This window comes from Oncorhynchus mykiss, chromosome 17 (assembly GCF_057628025.1).
Source record: "Oncorhynchus mykiss isolate SJ-2025 chromosome 17, ASM5762802v1, whole genome shotgun sequence".
In the NCBI taxonomy this organism is placed as follows: Eukaryota; Metazoa; Chordata; class Actinopteri; order Salmoniformes; family Salmonidae; genus Oncorhynchus; species Oncorhynchus mykiss.
Genome location: NC_143038.1, coordinates 43,826,099 through 43,849,651, shown reverse-complemented (window position 1 = coordinate 43,849,651; position 23,553 = coordinate 43,826,099). Strand labels below are relative to the sequence as shown.

Below are 23,553 nucleotides of genomic sequence, written 5' to 3'. Positions count from 1 at the left end.
AGACAAGATAGTAGCTACTACAACAATTGAATACTACGAAATTGGGGAGAAAAAGGGGTAAAATTCAAAAAATAAATAAAAAAATAAAAAAAGACCCAGAGTCTTAGAGTTAACTGTACCTCAGAAACTACAGCCTACAAAACATCACAGAGTTCAAGTAACAGACACATCTCAACATTAACTGTTCAGAGGAGACTGCATGAATCAGGCCTTCATGGCCAAATTGCTGCTAAGAAACACCAATAAGAAGAAGAGAGTTGCTTGGGCCAAGAAACAAGAGCAATGGGCATTAGACCGGTGGAAATCTGTCCTTTGGTCTGATGAGTTCTAATTTGAGATTTCTGGTCTTTGTGAGAGAGACGCAGAGTAGGTGAATGGATGATCTCCGCATGTGTTGGTCCCACCGTGAATCATGGAGGTGTGGGGATGCTTTGCTGGTGACACTGTCTGTGATTTATTTAGAATTCAAGGCACACTTAACCAGCATGGCTCACATTCTACAGCGATACGCCATCCCATCTGGTTTGCGCTTAGTGGGACTATCATTTGTTTTTCAACAGGACAATGACCCAACACACCTCCAGGCTGTGTAAAGGGTATTTGACCAGATGACCTGGCCTCCACAATCACCCGACCTCAACCCAATTGAGATGGTTTGGGATGAGTTGGACCACACAGTGAAAGAAAAGCAGCCAACAAGTGCTCAGCAAATGTGGGAACACCTTCAAAACTGTTGGAAAAGTATTCCAGGTGAAGATGGTTGAGAGAATGCCAAGAGTGTGCAAAGATGTCATCAATGCAGAGGGTGGCTACTTTGAAGAATCTAAAATATTTTGATTTGTTTAACACTTTTTTGGTTAGTACATGATTCCATATGAGTTATTTCAAAGTTTACAATGTTGAAAATAGTAAAAAATAAAGAAAAACCCTTGAATGAGTAGGTATGTCCAAACGTTTAACTGGCACTGTACCTGCTATGTGAGATGTGAATCAAATCCCACTTACTTTATTGCCTCTGTAGAGCAGGTTGAGTTTGTTTGCTTTTAGTCTGGTTGAGGACAACCTGCAGAGAAGGGTTTATCACCAGCCCAGTAGCAGAAACCTGAGTCCAAAGGTGTGACAACTGAAAACTCCCTTGACCAGACCACAGAGTGCTGCCTGCCTGCAGCAACATGACCCTGTTTCCTCTGTCTATCTGCGTGTGTGTGCGCTATTAGTCAGGAAATTGCCGGCATGCTTGTACATGAGTATCACCAGGGTTAGACAGACAGAGGGTGTACCGGTCATTAGCGAGCTGTGACCTGAGAAAGAGGCCACAAGGGAATGCTATGCTGCAAGGTAAACTCTGTCTTTTCTATGGAAGGCAAATAATGAATATGTGTGTGTATTCACTGAGTCATGATATGAATGTTAGAGCCTGTAGTGTACATGGTGACATTACCCATCAAGAACTAACAAATGGAAGAGTATAATAGGGAACTACAGATCTGTAACTGCACACCTTCAATAATGTTCTCATAAGCACCATAAACAACCCTTTATAAAGACAGCATCACAGCTACAGAAAAACGCTAATGTGGAGAAAAGATGATGAGCCATCAACATAAACTAATATACAGAACATTTTGGAGCAGATTTGGGTGGGCATGTTATTCAAAGCTCCGGCATCCTGTTCATTAAGGGTTCACTGTTCTAAAAAACAACAAAAGGAGTCTGAGGAGATTGCTCTGTAGCACTTCTCCTGCAATGGGATCAGGTTCAGCATCAGAGCCAAAGCCAGGGAAGGCTGCCAAAAGGACAGGCAACATGCTGTCCTCCAGCCAGGGCCGGGTGTGTGTGTGTGGGGGGGGGGGGGGGTGATAGGGAGAGAGAACAGTACAGACAAATAACAGACAAATCTAATAAAAAACGAACCACTCACAAGACAACCACGCCATAGGAGTTTCACCGCATGGCCCGGCTACACAACTGGGTGGTTTAGAAGGGATTATGAAAGGGGTGAAAACAAGCAGTGGAAATGCATCAGTATTAGGTTATCAAGCCAATCTAGCATAAGAAGGAAGTAGAGAAGCTTCCCTGTAAAATGTAACGGATGAACAAGAAACTGAGATTACAGAGACATACACACATGCTGTGTGTACTGTGTTGCACGTCTGTGTGCAATCCAGCTAGTGCATGTACAGTATGATCCCAAGACCTTTGATCCATGCGGTCTCTGAGCTTCTTGCGAGAGGCTTTTCTTTTAGAATCCTCTCCTCTCTGTCTCATACGTCTCCATTGCAGGGAATAACACTGCATTTGCAGTGATGCCAAAAGAAAAGTTGACTTATGAAATTCACATATCTTTTGAGCAAAATGTTTGTGGCGATGTGAAGTTGTTTTCTTGCTTGGTGAATCATTTAAAACGCATACATTTAAGAGGAAACAGAGACCAATCACAGTGATAACATTGCCCTTTCCTATTGACTCATACGTCTTCATCCTCAAGCTCAAATTACTATTAAAATGATTCACTGATGCCTTACTGAAATCAATCTATCAATAAATGCAAGCCAAGCAACCTTGCAGCAGCTAGCTGTGCTGTGCCACGGCCTATCAGAAAGGCAACACTGATCATCAATACCCTTTCTCTCTCTCGTATACATCATCCATACATAAAAACGCAATAACTCACCATGTCAGGTGCCATCTCTAAACTGAAGCTCATTATGGTAGCACAGTGGTTGGGCCTTACAGACAGAAAGAGACGCTGCCATTGTTGTTAACCAACTGATGAACAAAACCAACAGGCCGTGGATGTCGGAGCCCCCTTGTGTTGATTGCTGGAGATCCTCTGTGTGGTTAAGCAGCTGAGAATGAGTGAAGAGGCGGATTTCTCCATAAATTAGCATCAGTCTCTTCCTTGCTCTCTTTCAAGGCCTTGTCTTACACACAGCCAGGCTTTATAGAACAAGAGAATGGCTCCCATGGCAGCTTCAGATGTATGCTGAATAATAGATGGTTGAATGAACAAAAAGGCCTTCCAGTCAGCACAGTGCCATGGTAGAGAGAGAGAGGAGCCATACTGGAGAAGTCTGGCCAATGGCAAGCTGAAGACAAGATGTTATTTACTAGACATCATTTAAAGTCACACCACCATATAAGGCAACATTAGGTTTCACTACCATTATTACCAGCAGTAATAGACATACAACCCTTCGCCAGTAGAAGTAAGAGTGGTGCTGTAGAGCAACCCATAAACCTCCAGTAGCAGTTCACACTCCTCTCCTCCTAGCCTAGCTTCTGAGGGTTGACTCAGGGGATCATTAACCATAAACCCCTGCAGCACAGTAACTGAGACTGGGTGGGTGGGAGGAATTCTCCCTCTCTCACTCACTGACTCTGCCACTCAACCCACTTAGCAGCACTGATGCTTAAGATGGTTCTCCTCATTCTCTTGGTGCCTGTTCAGTCTCTTGTTCATCCTTATTGTTATACGCCACCCCCTCTGTCTTTATGGTTCATTTGGACGGCTTACATTATATACAGCATTTCTGAGGAGTTCAGGCTTCTCTAGCATGCTAAAATATTCCCTGTATTCCCATTCTTACAGTAGTAGAAGACAATTCACAGTATTATTCTCAATGATCCAGCTCAATCTCTTATTTGCCTCCTTTGTATTTCACCCCACGGCCACTACCCTGAGATGCATAGGAACACAGTGACAGCAGCACGGGCTGGATTATCTAGGATGGCACTGGGTGAAATTGCATCATTGATATAATTTTTAAAACATGTCTCGCCAAGCCCAGTGATAAACATGGTGAATAACAGATTAACACGCTTGACAATAATAAACTACAAATCCCCAGCTGCAACCCTGACAGAATTCCCTAAAAGCCTTTACCTCAGGCCTAAAATACCAATCGAATATCTCAGTCTGTGATCCATTATTAGATCCATAATCTCAGACTTTGAAATCAATGAAACAGAACTATGTACATATAGTGCCTTCGGAAAGTATTTAGACCCTGGACTTTTTCCACATTTTGTTACATTACAGCCTTATTCAAAAATAGATTACATTTTTAAAAATCCTCAGCAATCTACACACAATACCCAATAATGACAAAGTATAAACGTGTTTTTAGAAATGTTTGCAAATGTATTACAAATAAAAAACAGAAAAACCTTATTTACATAAGTATTCAGACCCTTCACTATGAGACTCGAAATTGAGCTCAGGTGCATCCTGTTTCCATTGATCATCCTTGAGATGTTTCTACAACTTGATTGGAGTCCACCTGTGGTAAATTAATTTGATTGGACATGATTTGGAAAGGCACACACATGTCTACATAAGGTCCCACAGTTGACAGTGCATGTCAGAGCAAATACCAAGCCAAGAGGTTGAAGGAACTGTCCGTAGAGGTCGAGACTGGATTGTGTCGAGGTACAGATCTGGGGAAGGGTAATAAAATGTCTGCAGCATTGAAGGTTGCCAAGAACACAGTGGCCTCCATCATTCTTAAATGGAAGAAGTTTGGAACCACCAAGACTCATCCTAGAGCTGGCCACCTGGCCAAACTGAGCAATCGGGGGAGAAGGGACTTGGTCAGGGAGGTGACCAAGAACCCAATGGTCACTGACAGAGCTGTAGAGTTCCTCTGTGGGGTCTGAATACTTATGTAAATGTCATATTTCCTTTTTTTTTTTTTTACTTTTTATAAATTAGCAAAAATTTCTAAAAAACATTTTTTCTTTGTCATTATCTGGTATTGTGTGTAGATTTGGGGGGGGGGAATTAATCCATTTTAGAATAAAACTAATGTAACAACATTTGAAAAAAGTAAATGGGTGTGAATACTTTCCAAAGGCACCATAAAAAAGTGCAGTGAGGCAGGTCCAGGCAACAGAAGGCTAGAAGGCAGGCGAAAGTGTGATCATCCACACTATTAAAGGGTGTAAACAGTGAGAGTATACTGTATTCTTTCTAATTTATCACAGACAATAACTGTGTGGAAGGCTAATATGACCAGCTATTGTCACCAGGCCTTGACACTGTCTGGCCCAGGGTAAGACAATCAGTCAAATAAAATAAATCTGTTAGTGTCACCTGTCTGGACTCTGGGGAGATAGTGTTAGATGTCCTATGAGAGTAAAACCTCTTTCAGAGCAGAAGCCACGTAAGCCTGGATACAGACCCCACAGGACCTGCCATGTTGTTCAGTCGCAGCACAGACAGCACAGACCGTCCTCCCCTCCGCCTCACTCTCACGCGCACACACACACACACACTACCTTGACGCTCTGAGGGTGCACAGTCACTTCGTAAACATCAGCCAGGCAGAAAACACACATACTGTAGGGCAGGGATCCCCAACTGGCAGCCTGCGGGTAAGTTTTCTGTTAAAAAATAAATACAAATTGGGGGCGGACATAAGACTGTAAAAACACCAGCAAATCAGCTCCAAGTGATATTAATTTTGGAAATCTGTTTCAAAGTATTCCCATTCATAGAGATATTCACATTGTGTGTATAAAACATTACAAACACCTTCCTAATATGAAGTTGCACCACCTTTTTCCCTCAGAACAGCCTCAATTCATTGGGGCATGAACTCTACAAGCTGTCGACAGCGTTCCACAGGGATGCTGGTCCATGTTGACTGCAATGCTTTCCACAGTTGTGTCAAGTTGGCTGGATGTCCTTTGGGTGGTGGGCCATTCTGATACATATGGGAAACTGTTGAGTATGAAAAATCCAGCAGCGCTGCAGTTCTTGACACGCTCAAACCAGTGCCCCTGGCACCTACTACCATACCCTGTTCAAAAGGCACTTACATCTTTTGTCTTGCCCATTCACCCTCTGAATGGCACACATACACAATACTCAATTGTCTGAAGGCTTAAAAATCCTTATTTAACCTGTCTCCTCCCCTTCATCTACATTGATTGAAATGGATTTAACAGCTGACATCAATAAGGAATCATAGCTTTCACCTGGATTCACCTAGTCAATCTGTCATGGAAGAAGCAGGTGTTCCTAATGTTTTGTACACTCAGTGTATTTGATAATCTGCAAATGTAGGCAAGTTTTGAAATTATTATGTTTTAGTCAAATATTATATCTGTTTGGGCTTCTTGAGGTCAATTTGCAGTCTACAAATTATTTCTAATTATGTTCTGCCATCCGTTCAAAAAAACAAATTGGCCAGCGGCTGAATCTAGTTGATGATCCCTGTCCTACAGGATATTCTTCCTGACAGAGAGAGGAGACAGACAGAGAGAGAATGCCACCAGAGCCCCCCTGCTGTAGTGGTGTCATGCTATGTTTATTTTTTATTTTTTTATTTAACCTTTATTTAACTAGGCAAATTCTTAGCTACAGTGACAGCCTACCCCAGCCTAAACCCAGACAACACTGGGCCAATTGTGCAACGCCCTATGGGACTCCCAATCACGGCCAGATGTGATACAGCCTGGATTCGAACCAGGGACTGTAGTGATGTTGCACTTAGACAATGTATTCAAATATAATTGATAACCAATATAAATTGATGCTATTAGCTTCTCCAGTGACATTAATATAGAGGCAATGTGGTGTGGCTGAACTCAAAGGCTCAATAAATGTAAACAAAGGAGCGCAATTAACGGAGCCCCCCCCCCCCCCCCCCCCCCAAGGGACCATGGCAGTACACAGATCGTTCTACCCAGCAACAAAGCGTGCAGCCTTTCAAACACACTGACCCTAAATCGAACCAGACTGAAAAGCCCATGACCGACTCAGTTTCTAAACCTTGTCTATTACCCTGGCGTCTTCTAGAGTGAATATAAAAATTGACCTCAGTAATATGATACCTGCTTTCGAACGTTCGTGGTCTCTCAAACACGTGTCCAGCAGCCTCATCAATGGGCCTACAGAAGTTAATTGACAGATAACCTGTCACCTGAAGGCTGGGTACAATATAATTATATGCAAAATAGCTACATAGATAGGGATGCTGATGAAAAGGTGACCAAACCACAGTGATGGACGCTAGGTCTAGTATTTGACGAGCCCTCAGCACTGGTAAGGGGACCAAGCAGGCACAAAAGCTAAACGTCGATTTACTCATGATTCGTTGAAATGTAATGATGAAACTCCAGCCTATGCTTCCCCAATTCTGTCTCGTGTCATTTAGCTTGCAGGGCTATTGATGCAGATCCACAAGGTCAAAACATTTCTGAATTTGCATATCCTTTATTACGCACCTTTGACTTGCGTTTCATATTCTCCTATGATCTCCTTGTCCTTCTTGACTCTGGTTTGAGATGACATTTTTCGTGGGGGCTTGCGCAAGAGGTCCTCTGTGATGATTCTCGACTCCAGCAGCGTTGTTCTCCGTCCTCTGCTCTTTGTGTCCGAATAGCTCAATGCAAAAAATGTAAACTCAAGTTAAGTAATGCTAATCACTTAATGAAGAAATGAAACGCGAAATTCTATAGTGAGCTCCCCAATGCTCACCTGCAGAGGGCTATGTCTATTTTATATTGAAGAGAAGTACTACGCTTTTCTTGATAAAGCATGCCATCCAATGCAAAAGCTGCAGCGGAGAAAAACAAAACCCTTCTACTCAAAGCAAGAAAATAATGGAAATAGAATGATCGTGGATGTAGGCTAGGCGTTCACCCATTTCGATGATATCTTTATTTCTAGAGTGCCCAAAAATGAATATTTGTGCGTTCGCAGTGGACCAGTCTTTGATTAGCTGTGCGCACTGAGAATTTGCGCCTCAGGGACAGATGAAATGAGTCGAACGTCACGCGAGTCTCCTCCCGTTGTAGAACTCTCTCTCTTACTCTCACTCACTCACACATTTTGTTGCAAGAAATGTGGTATCTGTTAGGCAGTTTTTTTTTCTTTAATTTGATATGATTTCTTGCATTTTTTTCAATATCGGCTAAATAGTGTCTGATTCTGCCAGTTAGGGTCTTATTCCGTCATAAATCATATCACATTTTATTTGTCACATGGCCGAATACAACAGGTGTAGGTAGACCTTACAGTGAAATGCTTACTTACAAGCCCTTAACCAACAATGCAGTTATAAGAAACATACCTTAAGAAAGAAAAGTAACAAATACTTAAATAGCAGCAGTATTGTGCAGGGGCACCGGTTAGTCGAGGTAATTGAGGTAATATGTAGGTAGAGTTATTAGATAATAAGCAGAGAGTATGCAGCAGGCAAAAAGGGGGGGGGGGGCAATGCAAATAGTCTGGGTAGCCCTTTGATTAATGTTCAAGAGTCTTGTGGCTTTGGAATAGAAGCTATTTAGAAGCCTCTTGGACCTAGACTTGGTGCTCCGGTATCGCTTGCTGTGCAATAGCAGAGAAAACAGTCTATGACTAGGGTGGCTGGAGTCTTTGACAATTTTTAGGGCCTTCCTCTGACACCGCATGGTATAGAGGTCCTGGATGGGAGGAAGATTTGCCCCAGTGATGTACTGGGCCATACACATTACCCTTTGTAGTGCCATAGTGTGGTCAGAGTCCGAGCAGTTGCCATACCAGGTAGTGATGCAACCAGTCAGGATGCTCTCAATGGTGCAGCAATAGAACCTTTGAGGACCAATGCCAAATCTTTTCAGTCTCCTAAGGGAGAATAGGTGTTGTCGTACCCTCTGCACGATTGTCATGGTGTGCTTGGACCATGCTAGTGTGTTGGTGATGTGGACACCAAGGAACTTGGACCTCTCAACCTGCTCCACTGCAGCCCCGTCTATAAGAATGGGGGCGTGCTCGGTCTTCCTTTTCCTGTAATCCACAATCATCTCCTTTGTCTTGATCACATTGAGGGAGAGGTTGTTGTCCTGGCACAACACGGCCAAGTCTCTGACCTCCTCCCTATAGGCTGTCTCGTTGTTGTCTGTGAACAGGCCTACCATGTTGTGTCATTGACAAACTTAAGTTGTGCCTGGCCATGCAGTCATGAGTGAACAGGAGGGGACTGAGCACGCACCCCTGAGGGGCCACCGTGTTGAAGATCAGCATGGCTGATGTGTTGTTACCTACCCTTACCACCTGGGGGTGGCCCATCAGGAAGTCCAGGATCCAGTTTCAGAGGGAGGTGTTTAGTCCCAGGGTCCTTAGCTTAGTGATGAGGTTTGAGGGCACTATGGTGTTGAATGCTGAGCTGTAGTCAATGAATATCATTCTCACATAGGTGTTCCTTTTGTCCAGGTGGGAAAGGGCAGTGTGGAGTGCAATAGAGATTACCTCATCTGTGGATCTGTTGGGGCGGTATGCAAATTGGAGTGGGTCTAAGGTGGTGTTGATGTGAGCTATGACCAGCCTTTCAATGCACTTCATAGCTACAGACATGAGTGCTACGTGTCGGTAGTCATTTAGGCAGGTTACCTTAGTATTCTTTGGCATAGGGACTCTGGTGGTCTGCTTGAAACATGTTGGTATTACAGACTCAGACAGGGAGAGATTGAAAATGTCAGTGAAGACACTTGCCCGTTTGTCAGCGCATGCTCGGAGTACACGTCCTGGTAATCCGTCTTGCCTTGCGGCCTTGTGAATGTTGACCTGTTTAAAGGTCTTACTCACATCGGCTACGGAGAGCGTGATCACACAGTCTTCCGGAACAGCTGATGCTCTCATGCATGTTTCAGTGTTACTTGCCTCAAAGCGAGCATAGAAGTAATTTAGCTCGTCTGGTAGGGTCGTGTCACTGGGAAGCTTGTGGCTGTGCTTCCCTTTGTAGTCTGTGATAGTTTGCAAGCCCAGCCACATCTGATGAGTGTCGGAGCCGGTGTAGTACAATTCGATCTTAGTCCTGTATTGATGCTTTCCCTGTTTGATGGTTTGTCGGAGGGCATAGCGGGATTTCTTATAAGCTTCCAGGTTAGAGTCCCACTCCTTGAAAGCGTTAGCTCTACTCTTTAGCTCAGCGCGGATGTTGCCTGTAATCCATGGCTTCTGGTTGGGATATGAAGGTACAGTCACTGTGGGGACGACATCATCAATACACTTATTGATGAAGCCAGTGACTGATGTGGTTGTACTCCTCAATGCCATCAGAAGAATCCCGGATCATATTCGAGTCTGTGCTAGCAAAACAGTCCCGTAGCTTAGCATCTGTTTCATCTGACCAGTTTTTTTATAGACCAAGTCACTGGTGCTTCCTGCTTTAGTTTTTACTTGTAAGTAGGAATCAGGAGGATAGAATTATGGTCATATTTGCCAAATGGAGGGCGAGGGAGAGCTTTGTACGTGTCTCTGTGTGTGGCGTAAAGGTGGTCTAGAGTTTTTTTCCCCCCTCTAGTTGCACATTTAACATGCTGGTAGAAATTTAGTAAACCAGATTTACCTTTCCCTGCATTAAAGTCCCCGTTCACTAGGAGCGCCACCTCTGGATGATCTTTTTACTGTTTTCTTATGGCCGTATACAGCTCATATAGTGCGCTCTTTGTGCCAGCATCGGTTTGTGGTGGTAAATAGACAGCAACAAAGAATATAGATGGTCTTATTCTCATCATGAGATACTCTACCTCAGACGAGACTTCCTAAGATATCGTGCACCAGCTGTTATTTACAAATATACATAGACCGCCACCCCTTGTCTTACCAGAGGCTGCTGTTCTATCCTGCCGATACAATGTGTAACCCACCAGCTGTAATCAGCCAGCTGTATGTTGTTATGGAAAGTTCTCCATAACATGTGTGGCCATTATACATTTCAGGATGGTCCGCAAGACTAGTGCACTCTGCATTAAACATGCACCTGTCTGGGGAGTGGACATGACTGGTTATTTCTGTAACAAGTGGTATGGCCTAATATGTAATTTTGCTATGGTTACACCTCTTGGGACTTATCCAGAATGATGAGCTAGCAGGATGACATGTCTGGTTATTTTTGTAAAATGTATCTATAAACTGTTGCTATGGTCCTACATGCATGCACCTGTCTTAGTCGAGAACATGTCTGTATTTTTTAACTATTGCTATGACTCTAAAGTTTCCATGCCCTAATATGAAACCAAACTAAAATTAGTGTCATGTACTGTCATGTTGTGTCTTGTCTCTGTCCTTTCCCTTCACCCTGTCTCCCTCTGCTGGTCGTTGTTAGGTTACCTTTTCTCCCCCGCTTTCCCCCAGCTGTTCCTTGTCTCCTCTAACTACCCATTCACCCCGTTTCCCACCTGTTCCCTTTTTCCCTCTGATTAGGTCCCTATATCTCTCTCTGTTTCTGTTCCTGTCCTTGTCGGATTCTTGTTTGTTGTGTTTCATGCCTGAGCCAGACTATCGTCATGTTTGCTGTAACCTTGTCCTGTCCTGTCGGAATCTGCCGGTCTATCTGAGCCTACCTATGTTTGGTTATTAAAGAAGCTCTGTTTAAGTTAGTTCGCTTTTGGGTCCCCATTCACTCACCATAACAGAAGAATCCGACCAAGAATGGACCCAGCGACTTCGGATCCTCTCCACTCAGCCGTCGGGATCCAGGGAGCGATGCTAGGCAGACACGAGCAGGAAGTGTCTGCTGCTCGACATGCCGTTGAGACCCTGGCCACCCAAGTCTCCAACCTCACAGAACAGGTTCACCATCTCCGCCTCGATCCACCGGCCACTTCCAGGGCTTTCGAATCTCCGGAGCCCAGAATCAATAACCCGCCGTGTTACTCTGGGGAGCCCACTGAATGCCGCTCGTTCCTCACCCAGTGTGATATTGTGTTTTCTCTCCAGCCCAACACTTACTCCAGGAGCACTGCTCGTGTCGCCTACGTCATATCTCTCCTTATTGGACGGGCTCGTGAGTGGGGCACGGCAATCTGGGAGGCAAGGGCTGAGTGTACTAACCAGTATCAAGACTTTAAGGAGGAGATGATACGGGTTTTTGATCGATCTGTTTTTGGGGAGGAGGCTTCCAGGGCCCTGTCTTCCCTATGTCAAGGCAATCGATCCATAACAGACTACTCTATTGAGTTTCGCACTCTTGCTGTCTCCAGTGGCTGGAACGAGCCGGCCTTGCTCGCTCGTCTTCTGGAGGGTTTCCGCGCAGAGGTAAAGGATGAGATTCTCTCCCGGGAGGTTCCTTCCAGCGTGGATTCCTTGATTGAACTCGCTATTCGCATTGAGCGACGGGTTGATCTTCGTCACCGAGCTCGTGGAAAGGAGCTCGCGCTCTCCGTCGCCTCCCTCTCCGCATCACTACCATCTTCCTCTGCCGGCTCGGGTGCTGAGCCCATGCAGCTGGGAGGTATCCGCATCTCGACTAAGGAGAGGGAACGGAGAATCACCAACCGCCTCTGTCTCTATTGCGGTTCCGCTGGTCATTTTGTCACTTCATGTCCAGTAAAAGGCCAGAGCTCGTCAGTAAGCGGAGGGCTACTGGTGAGCGCTACTACTCCTGTCTCTCCTTCAAGATCCTGCACTACCTTGTCGGTCCATCTACGCTGGACCGGTTCGTCAGCTTCCTGCAGTGCCTTAATAGACTCTGGGGCGGAGGGCTGTTTTATGGACGAGACCTGGGCTCGGGAACATGACATTCCTCTCAGACAGTTAAAGGAGCCCACGGCCTTGTTCGCCCTGGATGGTAGTCCTCTCCCCAGGATTCAGCGTGAGACGCTACCTTTAACCCTCACTGTTTCTGGTAATCATAGTGAAACCATTTCTTTTTTAATTTTTCGTTCACCTTTTACACCTGTTGTTTTGGGCCATCCCTGGCTAGTTTGTCATAATCCTTCCATTAATTGGTCTAGTAATTCTATCCTCTCCTGGAACATCTCTTGTCATGTGAAATGTTTAATGTCTGCTATCCCTCCTGTTTCCTCTGTCTCTTCTTCACAGGAGGAGCCTGGTGATTTGACAGGGGTGCCGGAGGAATATCACGATCTGCGCACGGTGTTCAGTCGGTCCAGGGCCACCTCTCTTCCTCCACACCGGTCGTATGATTGTAGTATTGATCTCCTTCCGGGAACCACCCCCCCCCCGGGGTAGACTATACTCTCTGTCGGCTCCCGAACGTAAGGCTCTCGAAGATTATTTGTCTGTAGCTCTTGACGCCGGTACCATAGTCCCCTCCTCCTCTCCCGCCGGAGCGGGGGTTTTTTTTGTCAAGAAGAAGGACGGGTCTCTGCGCCCCTGCATAGATTATCGAGGGCTGAATGACATAACAGTGAAGAATCGTTATCCGCTTCCTCTTATGTCTTCAGCCTTCGAGATCCTGCAGGGAGCCAGGTTTTTCACTAAGTTGGACCTTCGTAACGCTTACCATCTCGTGCGCATCAGGGAGGGGGACGAGTGGAAGACGGCGTTTAACACTCCGTTAGGGCACTTTGAATACCGGGTTCTTCCTTTCGGCCTTGCTAACGCTCCAGCTGTCTTTCAGGCATTAGTCAATGATGTCCTGAGAGACATGCTGAACATCTTTGTTTTCGTTTACCTTGACGATATCCTGATTTTTTCACCGTCACTCCAGATTCATGTTCAGCACGTTCGACGTGTCCTCCAGCGCCTTTTAGAGAATTGTCTTTTTGTGAAGGCTGAGAAGTGCACTTTTCATGCCTCCTCCGTCACATTTCTCGGTTCTGTTATTTCCGCTGAAGGCATTAAGATGGATCCCGCTAAGGTCCAAGCTGTCATTGATTGGCCCGTCCCTAAGTCACGCGTCGAGCTGCAGCGCTTTCTCGGCTTCGCGCACTTCTATCGTCGTTTCATCCGTAATTTCGGTCAGGTGGCAGCTCCTCTCACAGCCCTTACTTCTGTCAAGACGTGCTTTAAGTGGTCCGTTTCCGCCCAGGGAGCTTTTGATCTCCTCAAGAATCGTTTTACATCCGCTCCTATCCTTGTTACACCTGACGTCTCTAGACAGTTCGTTGTCGAGGTTGACGCGTCAGAGGTGGGCGTGGGAGCCATCCTTTCTCAGCGCTCCCTCTCTGACGACAAGGTCCACCCATGCGCGTATTTTTCTCATCGCCTGTCGCCGTCGGAACGTAACTATGATGTGGGTAACCGCGAACTGCTCGCCATCCGGTTAGCCCTAGGCGAATGGCGACAGTGGTTGGAGGGGGCGACCGTTCCTTTTGTCGTTTGGACTGACCATAGGAACCTTGAGTACATCCGTTCTGCCAAACGACTTAATGCGCGTCAGGCGCGTTGGGCGCTGTTTTTCGCTCGTTTCGAGTTCGTGATTTCTTATCGTCCGGGCTCTAAGAACACCAAGCCTGATGCTTTGTCTCGTCTCTTCAGTTCTTCAGTAGCCTCCACTGACCCCGAGGGGATTCTCCCTGAGGGGCGTGTTGTCGGGTTGACTGTCTGGGGAATTGAGAGGCAGGTAAAACAAGCGCTCACTCACACTCCGTCGCCGCGCGCTTGTCCTAGGAACCTTCTTTTCGTTCCCGTTCCTACTCGTCTGGCCGTTCTTCAGTGGGCTCACTCTGCCAAGTTAGCCGGCCACCCTGGCGTTCGGGGTACGCTTGCTTCCATTCGCCAGCGTTTTTGGTGGCCCACCCGGGAGCATGACACGCGTCGTTTCGTGGCTGCTTGTTCGGTCTGCGCGCAGACTAAGTCCGGTAACTCTCCTCCTGCCGGCCGTCTCAGGCCGCTTCCTATTCCCTCTCGACCGTGGTCTCACATCGCCTTAGATTTTGTCACCGGACTGCCTTCATCAGCGGGGAAGACTGTTATTCTTACGGTTGTCGATAGGTTCTCTAAGGCGGCTCATTTCATTCCCCTTGCTAAGCTTCCTTCTGCTAAAGAGACGGCACAAATCATCATCGAGAATGTTTTCAGAATTCATGGCCTTCCGTCAGACGTCGTTTCGGACAGAGGTCCGCAATTCACGTCTCAATTTTGGAGGGAGTTTTGCCGTTTGATTGGGGCTTCCGTCAGTCTCTCTTCCGGCTTTCACCCCCAGTCTAACGGTCAAGCAGAATGGGCCAATCAGACTATTGGTCGCATCTTACGCAGTCTTTCTTTTCGTAACCCTGCGTCTTGGTCAGAACAGCTCCCCTGGGCAGAATACGCCCACAACTCGCTTCCTTCGTCTGCGACCGGGCTATCTCCTTTTCAGAGTAGCCTCGGGTACCAGCCTCCGCTGTTCTCATCTCAGTTCGCCGAGTCCAGCGTCCCCTCCGCTCAGGCTTTTGTCCAACGTTGCGAGCGCACCTGGAAGAGGGTCAGGTCTGCACTTTGCCGTTATAGGACGCAGACTGTGAGGGCTGCTAATAAGCGTAGAACTAAGAGTCCTAGATATTGTCGCGGTCAGAGAGTTTGGCTCTCCACTCAGAACCTTCCCCTTAAGACGGCTTCTCGCAAGTTGACCCCGCGGTTCATTGGTCCGTTCCGTATTTCTCGGGTCATTAATCCTGTCGCAGTTCGACTTCTTCTTCCGCGATACCTTCGTCGCGTCCACCCGGTCTTCCATGTCTCCTGCATCAAGCCCGTCCTTCGCGCCCCCGCTCGTCTTCCCCCCCCCCCCCCCATCCTTGTCGAGGGCGCACCCATCTACAGGGTCCGTAGAATTTTGGACATGCGTCCTCGGGGCCGTGGTCACCAGTACCTCGTAGATTGGGAGGGGTACGGTCCTGAGGAGAGGAGTTGGGTTCCCTCTCGGGACGTGCTGGACCGTGCGCTGATCGAGGATTTCCTCCGTTGCCGCCAGGTTTCCTCCTCGAGTGCGCCAGGAGGCGCTCGGTGAGTGGGGGGGTACTGTCATGTACTGTCATGTTGTGTCTTGTCTCTGTCCTTTCCCTTCACCCTGTCTCCCTCTGCTGGTCGTTGTTAGGTTACCTTTTCTCCCCCGCTTTCCCCCAGCTGTTCCTTGTCTCCTCTAACTACCCATTCACCCCGTTTCCCACCTGTTCCCTTTTTCCCTCTGATTAGGTCCCTATATCTCTCTCTGTTTCTGTTCCTGTCCTTGTCGGATTCTTGTTTGTTGTGTTTCATGCCTGAGCCAGACTATCGTCATGTTTGCTGTAACCTTGTCCTGTCCTGTCGGAATCTGCCGGTCTATCTGAGCCTACCTATGTTTGGTTATTAAAGAAGCTCTGTTTAAGTTAGTTCGCTTTTGGGTCCTCATTCACTCACCATAACAGAAGAATCCGACCAAGAATGGACCCAGCGACTTCGGATCCTCTCCACTCAGCCGTCGGGATCCAGGGAGCGATGCTAGGCAGACACGAGCAGGAAGTGTCTGCTGCTCGACATGCCGTTGAGACCCTGGCCACCCAAGTCTCCAACCTCACAGAACAGGTTCACCATCTCCGCCTCGATCCACCGGCCACTTCCAGGGCTTTCGAATCTCCGGAGCCCAGAATCAATAACCCGCCGTGTTACTCTGGGGAGCCCACTGAATGCCGCTCGTTCCTCACCCAGTGTGATATTGTGTTTTCTCTCCAGCCCAACACTTACTCCAGGAGCACTGCTCGTGTCGCCTACGTCATATCTCTCCTTATTGGACGGGCTCGTGAGTGGGGCACGGCAATCTGGGAGGCAAGGGCTGAGTGTACTAACCAGTATCAAGACTTTAAGGAGGAGATGATACGGGTTTTTGATCGATCTGTTTTTGGGGAGGAGGCTTCCAGGGCCCTGTCTTCCCTATGTCAAGGCAATCGATCCATAACAGACTACTCTATTGAGTTTCGCACTCTTGCTGTCTCCAGTGGCTGGAACGAGCCGGCCTTGCTCGCTCGTCTTCTGGAGGGTTTCCGCGCAGAGGTAAAGGATGAGATTCTCTCCCGGGAGGTTCCTTCCAGCGTGGATTCCTTGATTGAACTCGCTATTCGCATTGAGCGACGGGTTGATCTTCGTCACCGAGCTCGTGGAAAGGAGCTCGCGCTCTCCGTCGCCTCCCTCTCCGCATCACTACCATCTTCCTCTGCCGGCTCGGGTGCTGAGCCCATGCAGCTGGGAGGTATCCGCATCTCGACTAAGGAGAGGGAACGGAGAATCACCAACCGCCTCTGTCTCTATTGCGGTTCCGCTGGTCATTTTGTCACTTCATGTCCAGTAAAAGGCCAGAGCTCGTCAGTAAGCGGAGGGCTACTGGTGAGCGCTACTACTCCTGTCTCTCCTTCAAGATCCTGCACTACCTTGTCGGTCCATCTACGCTGGACCGGTTCGTCAGCTTCCTGCAGTGCCTTAATAGACTCTGGGGCGGAGGGCTGTTTTATGGACGAGACCTGGGCTCGGGAACATGACATTCCTCTCAGACAGTTAAAGGAGCCCACGGCCTTGTTCGCCCTGGATGGTAGTCCTCTCCCCAGGATTCAGCGTGAGACGCTACCTTTAACCCTCACTGTTTCTGGTAATCATAGTGAAACCATTTCTTTTTTAATTTTTCGTTCACCTTTTACACCTGTTGTTTTGGGCCATCCCTGGCTAGTTTGTCATAATCCTTCCATTAATTGGTCTAGTAATTCTATCCTCTCCTGGAACATCTCTTGTCATGTGAAATGTTTAATGTCTGCTATCCCTCCTGTTTCCTCTGTCTCTTCTTCACAGGAGGAGCCTGGTGATTTGACAGGGGTGCCGGAGGAATATCACGATCTGCGCACGGTGTTCAGTCGGTCCAGGGCCACCTCTCTTCCTCCACACCGGTCGTATGATTGTAGTATTGATCTCCTTCCGGGAACCACCCCCCCCCCGGGGTAGACTATACTCTCTGTCGGCTCCCGAACGTAAGGCTCTCGAAGATTATTTGTCTGTAGCTCTTGACGCCGGTACCATAGTCCCCTCCTCCTCTCCCGCCGGAGCGGGGGTTTTTTTTGTCAAGAAGAAGGACGGGTCTCTGCGCCCCTGCATAGATTATCGAGGGCTGAATGACATAACAGTGAAGAATCGTTATCCGCTTCCTCTTATGTCTTCAGCCTTCGAGATCCTGCAGGGAGCCAGGTTTTTCACTAAGTTGGACCTTCGTAACGCTTACCATCTCGTGCGCATCAGGGAGGGGGACGAGTGGAAGACGGCGTTTAACACTCCGTTAGGGCACTTTGAATACCGGGTTCTTCCTTTCGGCCTTGCTAACGCTCCAGCTGTCTTTCAGGCATTAGTCAATGATGTCCTGAGAGACATGCTGAACATCTTTGTTTTCGTTTACCTTGACGATATCCAGATTTTTTCACCGTCACTCCAGATTCATGTTCAGCACGTTCGACGTGTCCTCCAGCGCCTTTTAGAGAATTGTCTTTTTGTGAAGGCTGAGAAGTGCACTTTTCATGCCTCCTCCGTCACATTTCTCGGTTCTGTTATTTCCGCTGAAGGCATTAAGATGGATCCCGCTAAGGTCCAAGCTGTCATTGATTGGCCCGTCCCTAAGTCACGCGTCGAGCTGCAGCGCTTTCTCGGCTTCGCGAACTTCTATCGTCGTTTCATCCGTAATTTCGGTCAGGTGGCAGCTCCTCTCACAGCCCTTACTTCTGTCAAGACGTGCTTTAAGTGGTCCGTTTCCGCCCAGGGAGCTTTTGATCTCCTCAAGAATCGTTTTACATCCGCTCCTATCCTTGTTACACCTGACGTCTCTAGACAGTTCGTTGTCGAGGTTGACGCGTCAGAGGTGGGCGTGGGAGCCATCCTTTCTCAGCGCTCCCTCTCTGACGACAAGGTCCACCCATGCGCGTATTTTTCTCATCGCCTGTCGCCGTCGGAACGTAACTATGATGTGGGTAACCGCGAACTGCTCGCCATCCGGTTAGCCCTAGGCGAATGGCGACAGTGGTTGGAGGGGGCGACCGTTCCTTTTGTCGTTTGGACTGACCATAGGAACCTTGAGTACATCCGTTCTGCCAAACGACTTAATGCGCGTCAGGCGCGTTGGGCGCTGTTTTTCGCTCGTTTCGAGTTCGTGATTTCTTATCGTCCGGGCTCTAAGAACACCAAGCCTGATGCTTTGTCTCGTCTCTTCAGTTCTTCAGTAGCCTCCACTGACCCCGAGGGGATTCTCCCTGAGGGGCGTGTTGTCGGGTTGACTGTCTGGGGAATTGAGAGGCAGGTAAAACAAGCGCTCACTCACACTCCGTCGCCGCGCGCTTGTCCTAGGAACCTTCTTTTCGTTCCCGTTCCTACTCGTCTGGCCGTTCTTCAGTGGGCTCACTCTGCCAAGTTAGCCGGCCACCCTGGCGTTCGGGGTACGCTTGCTTCCATTCGCCAGCGTTTTTGGTGGCCCACCCGGGAGCATGACACGCGTCGTTTCGTGGCTGCTTGTTCGGTCTGCGCGCAGACTAAGTCCGGTAACTCTCCTCCTGCCGGCCGTCTCAGGCCGCTTCCTATTCCCTCTCGACCGTGGTCTCACATCGCCTTAGATTTTGTCACCGGACTGCCTTCGTCAGCGGGGAAGACTGTTATTCTTACGGTTGTCGATAGGTTCTCTAAGGCGGCTCATTTCATTCCCCTTGCTAAGCTTCCTTCTGCTAAAGAGACGGCACAAATCATCATCGAGAATGTTTTCAGAATTCATGGCCTTCCGTCAGACGTCGTTTCGGACAGAGGTCCGCAATTCACGTCTCAATTTTGGAGGGAGTTTTGCCGTTTGATTGGGGCTTCCGTCAGTCTCTCTTCCGGCTTTCACCCCCAGTCTAACGGTCAAGCAGAATGGGCCAATCAGACTATTGGTCGCATCTTACGCAGTCTTTCTTTTCGTAACCCTGCGTCTTGGTCAGAACAGCTCCCCTGGGCAGAATACGCCCACAACTCGCTTCCTTCGTCTGCGACCGGGCTATCTCCTTTTCAGAGTAGCCTCGGGTACCAGCCTCCGCTGTTCTCATCTCAGTTCGCCGAGTCCAGCGTCCCCTCCGCTCAGGCTTTTGTCCAACGTTGCGAGCGCACCTGGAAGAGGGTCAGGTCTGCACTTTGCCGTTATAGGACGCAGACTGTGAGGGCTGCTAATAAGCGTAGAACTAAGAGTCCTAGATATTGTCGCGGTCAGAGAGTTTGGCTCTCCACTCAGAACCTTCCCCTTAAGACGGCTTCTCGCAAGTTGACCCCGCGGTTCATTGGTCCGTTCCGTATTTCTCGGGTCATTAATCCTGTCGCAGTTCGACTTCTTCTTCCGCGATACCTTCGTCGCGTCCACCCGGTCTTCCATGTCTCCTGCATCAAGCCCGTCCTTCGCGCCCCCGCTCGTCTTCCCCCCCCCCCCCCATCCTTGTCGAGGGCGCACCCATCTACAGGGTCCGTAGAATTTTGGACATGCGTCCTCGGGGCCGTGGTCACCAGTACCTCGTAGATTGGGAGGGGTACGGTCCTGAGGAGAGGAGTTGGGTTCCCTCTCGGGACGTGCTGGACCGTGCGCTGATCGAGGATTTCCTCCGTTGCCGCCAGGTTTCCTCCTCGAGTGCGCCAGGAGGCGCTCGGTGAGTGGGGGGGTACTGTCATGTACTGTCATGTTGTGTCTTGTCTCTGTCCTTTCCCTTCACCCTGTCTCCCTCTGCTGGTCGTTGTTAGGTTACCTTTTCTCCCCCGCTTTCCCCCAGCTGTTCCTTGTCTCCTCTAACTACCCATTCACCCCGTTTCCCACCTGTTCCCTTTTTCCCTCTGATTAGGTCCCTATATCTCTCTCTGTTTCTGTTCCTGTCCTTGTCGGATTCTTGTTTGTTGTGTTTCATGCCTGAGCCAGACTATCGTCATGTTTGCTGTAACCTTGTCCTGTCCTGTCGGAATCTGCCGGTCTATCTGAGCCTACCTATGTTTGGTTATTAAAGAAGCTCTGTTTAAGTTAGTTCGCTTTTGGGTCCTCATTCACTCACCATAACAATTAGTGCAAGGCAATAAGATAACGGTGGCTAAATACCAGAGGAGATGAGTCATTAAGAGGAGTTACTGTGTGTGACGTGAAGAGAAAACATTTAGAAGAAGTGTGTGCCAAGACTGGAAAGTTAGTTGTTTTCATGAACCAGCTCGACTTTTATTATGTCGTAATAAAAGTCTATTTGAACTCCGGCTCCGGTATTTGTGAAATATTATTGACTGAATATTTCCACAACGTTATTCATGTCATCGTTCAGCCACGACTCTGTGAAACATAAGATATTACAGTTTTTAATGTCCCATTGGTAGGATATACGTGCTTGTAGTTCGTCCACTTTATTATCCAGCCAATTGTACCGATGGCAAAGGCAGATTAGCCACTCATCGCCAGATCCTTACAAGGCACCCCAATCGCCTTCCGCAATATCGCCGTCTTTTTCTCCTGCGAATGACGGGGATGAGGGCCTGTTCGGGTGTCTGGAGTAAATCCCTCTCATCCGACTCAGTAAAGAAAAATTATTAGTTCAGGCCAAGGTAAGTAATTGCTGTTCTGATATCCAGAAGCTCTTTTCGGTCATAAGAGACGGTAGCAGCAACATTATGTACAAAGTAAGTTACAAACAATGCGAAAAAACTAACAAAATAGCATGGTTTCTTAAGAGCCCATAAAATGACAGCCATCCCCTCCGGCGCCATTAAATGGTTCTGTTTAATTGTTTTGCAATCAACGACATGATTACACAGGTGACAGGATCTGCTATTAGAAGCTTTGTCAGTTCATTTTTCAATGTATCCATTTTTTACACTCCTGTTTTGCTTTGTAGTGTGTTAACCAATTAATTCAATTCACATTCATGTTTTTATTTAAGCTGCGTTGGCCAAAACATATTGATAATCATCTATTCAGAGAGAAACATAGCAAACCCAATGTAGTGCTCATTGCTATGGAAACCCCCCTCCAGCTGTGCTAACTTACATTACTTCCATGGCTGTGGCCCTTATAGAGGCATATGTAATACCAACAGCACTAAGTTCCTCCATTGTGGTGAGGGGAACCTCTGCTGTCATCGGACTCTCACTTTAATGTGTGCAGACATCACACACTGTTATCACACACACTTGATATTTATTTATTTTTATTTCACCTTTATTTAACCAGGTAGGCCAGTTGAGAACAAGTTCTCATTTACAACTCCGACCTGGCCAAGATAAAGCAAAGCAGTGTGACACAAACAACAACACAGAGTTACACATAAACAAAAGTACAGTCAATAACACAATAGAACAATCTATGTATAGTGTGTGCAAATGTAGAAGGTCAGGGAGGTAAGGCAATAAATAGACCATAGAGGCGAAGTTATTACAATTTAGCATTAACACTGGAGTGATAGATGTACAGATGATGATGTGCAAGTAGAGATACTGGGGTGCAAAAGAGCAGGAAGATAAATAACAATATGGGAATGAGGTAGTTGGGTGGGCTATTTACAGATTGGCTGTGTACAGGTACAGTGATCGGTAAGCTGCTCTGACAGCTGATGCTTAAAGTTAGAGAAGGAGATATGTCTCCAGCTTCAGTGATTTTTGAAAATATTTCCAGTCATTGGCAGCAGAGAACTGGAAGGAAAGGCGGCCAAAGTAAGTGTTGGCTTTGGGGATGACAAGTGAAATATACCTGCTGGAGCGCATGCTACGTGTGGGTGTTGCTATGGTGACCAGTGAGCTGAGATAAGGTGGGGCTTTACCTAGCAAAGACTTATAGATGACCTGGTCAAGGGCAGTCAAGTCTGGGGTGAACCAAGGGCAATATCTGTTGTTAGTTCTACATTTTTTTGAACGGGGCATGCTTATTTAAGATGGTGAGGAAAGCACTTTTAAAGAGCAACCAGGCATACTCTACTGACAGATGAGGTCTATATCCTTCCTGGATACCCGGGCCAGGTCGATTTAGAAAGGCCTGCTCGCTCAATTGCTTTAGGGAGCGTTTGACAGTGATGAGGAGTGGTCGTTTGGCTGCGGACCCATTACGGACGCAGGCAATGAGGCAGTGATCGCTGACATCCTGGTTGAAGATAGCAGAGGTGTCTTTAGAGGGAAAGTTGGTCAGGATGATATCTAAGAGGGTGCCCATGTTTACGGATTTAGGGTTGTACCTAGTAAATTCCTCGATAATTTGTGTGATTGAGGGCATCTATCTTAGATTGTAGGACGGCCGGGGTGTTAAGCATATTCCAGTCACCTAACAGTATGAACTCTGAAGATAGATGGGGGGAAATCAATTCACATATGGTGTCCAGGGCACAGCTGGGGGCTGAGGGGGGTCTATAACAAGCGGCACCGGTGAGAGACTTGTTTCAGGTGGATTTTTAAAAGTAGAAGCTCAAACTGTTTGTGCACAGACCTGGATAGCCTGCAGAGTTCTGTCATACTATCTCTGCAGTAGATTGCAACTCCGCCCCCTTTGGCAGGTCTATCTTGTCGGAAAATGTAGTAGTTGGGGATGGAAATGTCAGGATTTTTGGTGGCCTTCCTAAGCCAGGATTCAGACATGGCTAGGACATCTGGGTTGGCAGAGTGTGCTAAAGCAGTGAATAAAACAAACTTAGGGATGAGGCTTCTGATGTTAACATGCATGAAACCAAGGCTTTTACGGTTACAGAAGAATGGGAGTGGTGCTTGGGACTGCAGGGCCTTGGTTAACCTTTACATCACCAGAGGAACATAGGAGGAGTAGGTTAAGGGTACGGCTAAAGGCTATAAGAACTGGTCGTCTAGTGCGTTCAGAACAGGGAGTTAAAGGAGCAGATTTTTGGGCGTGGAAGAATAGATTCAAGGCATAATGT

At 47.6% G+C, this 23,553-nt stretch overlaps 1 protein-coding gene across 2 annotated transcripts in view; it reads right to left on the bottom strand.

The window, feature by feature from the left end:
* srgap3 (SLIT-ROBO Rho GTPase activating protein 3) overlaps positions 1-7,863 on the bottom strand; it is a 120,705-nt gene extending 112,842 nt beyond the window's left edge. For both annotated transcript variants that reach the window (XM_036950354.2, XM_090205686.1), the window contains exon 1: positions 7,234-7,863. In XM_036950354.2, coding sequence (XP_036806249.2) covers positions 7,234-7,300 — 67 coding nt within the window. In that variant the 5' untranslated portion in view covers positions 7,301-7,863. The remainder of the gene's footprint in view (positions 1-7,233) is intronic.
* Positions 7,864-23,553: the final 15,690 nt, after the last annotated feature.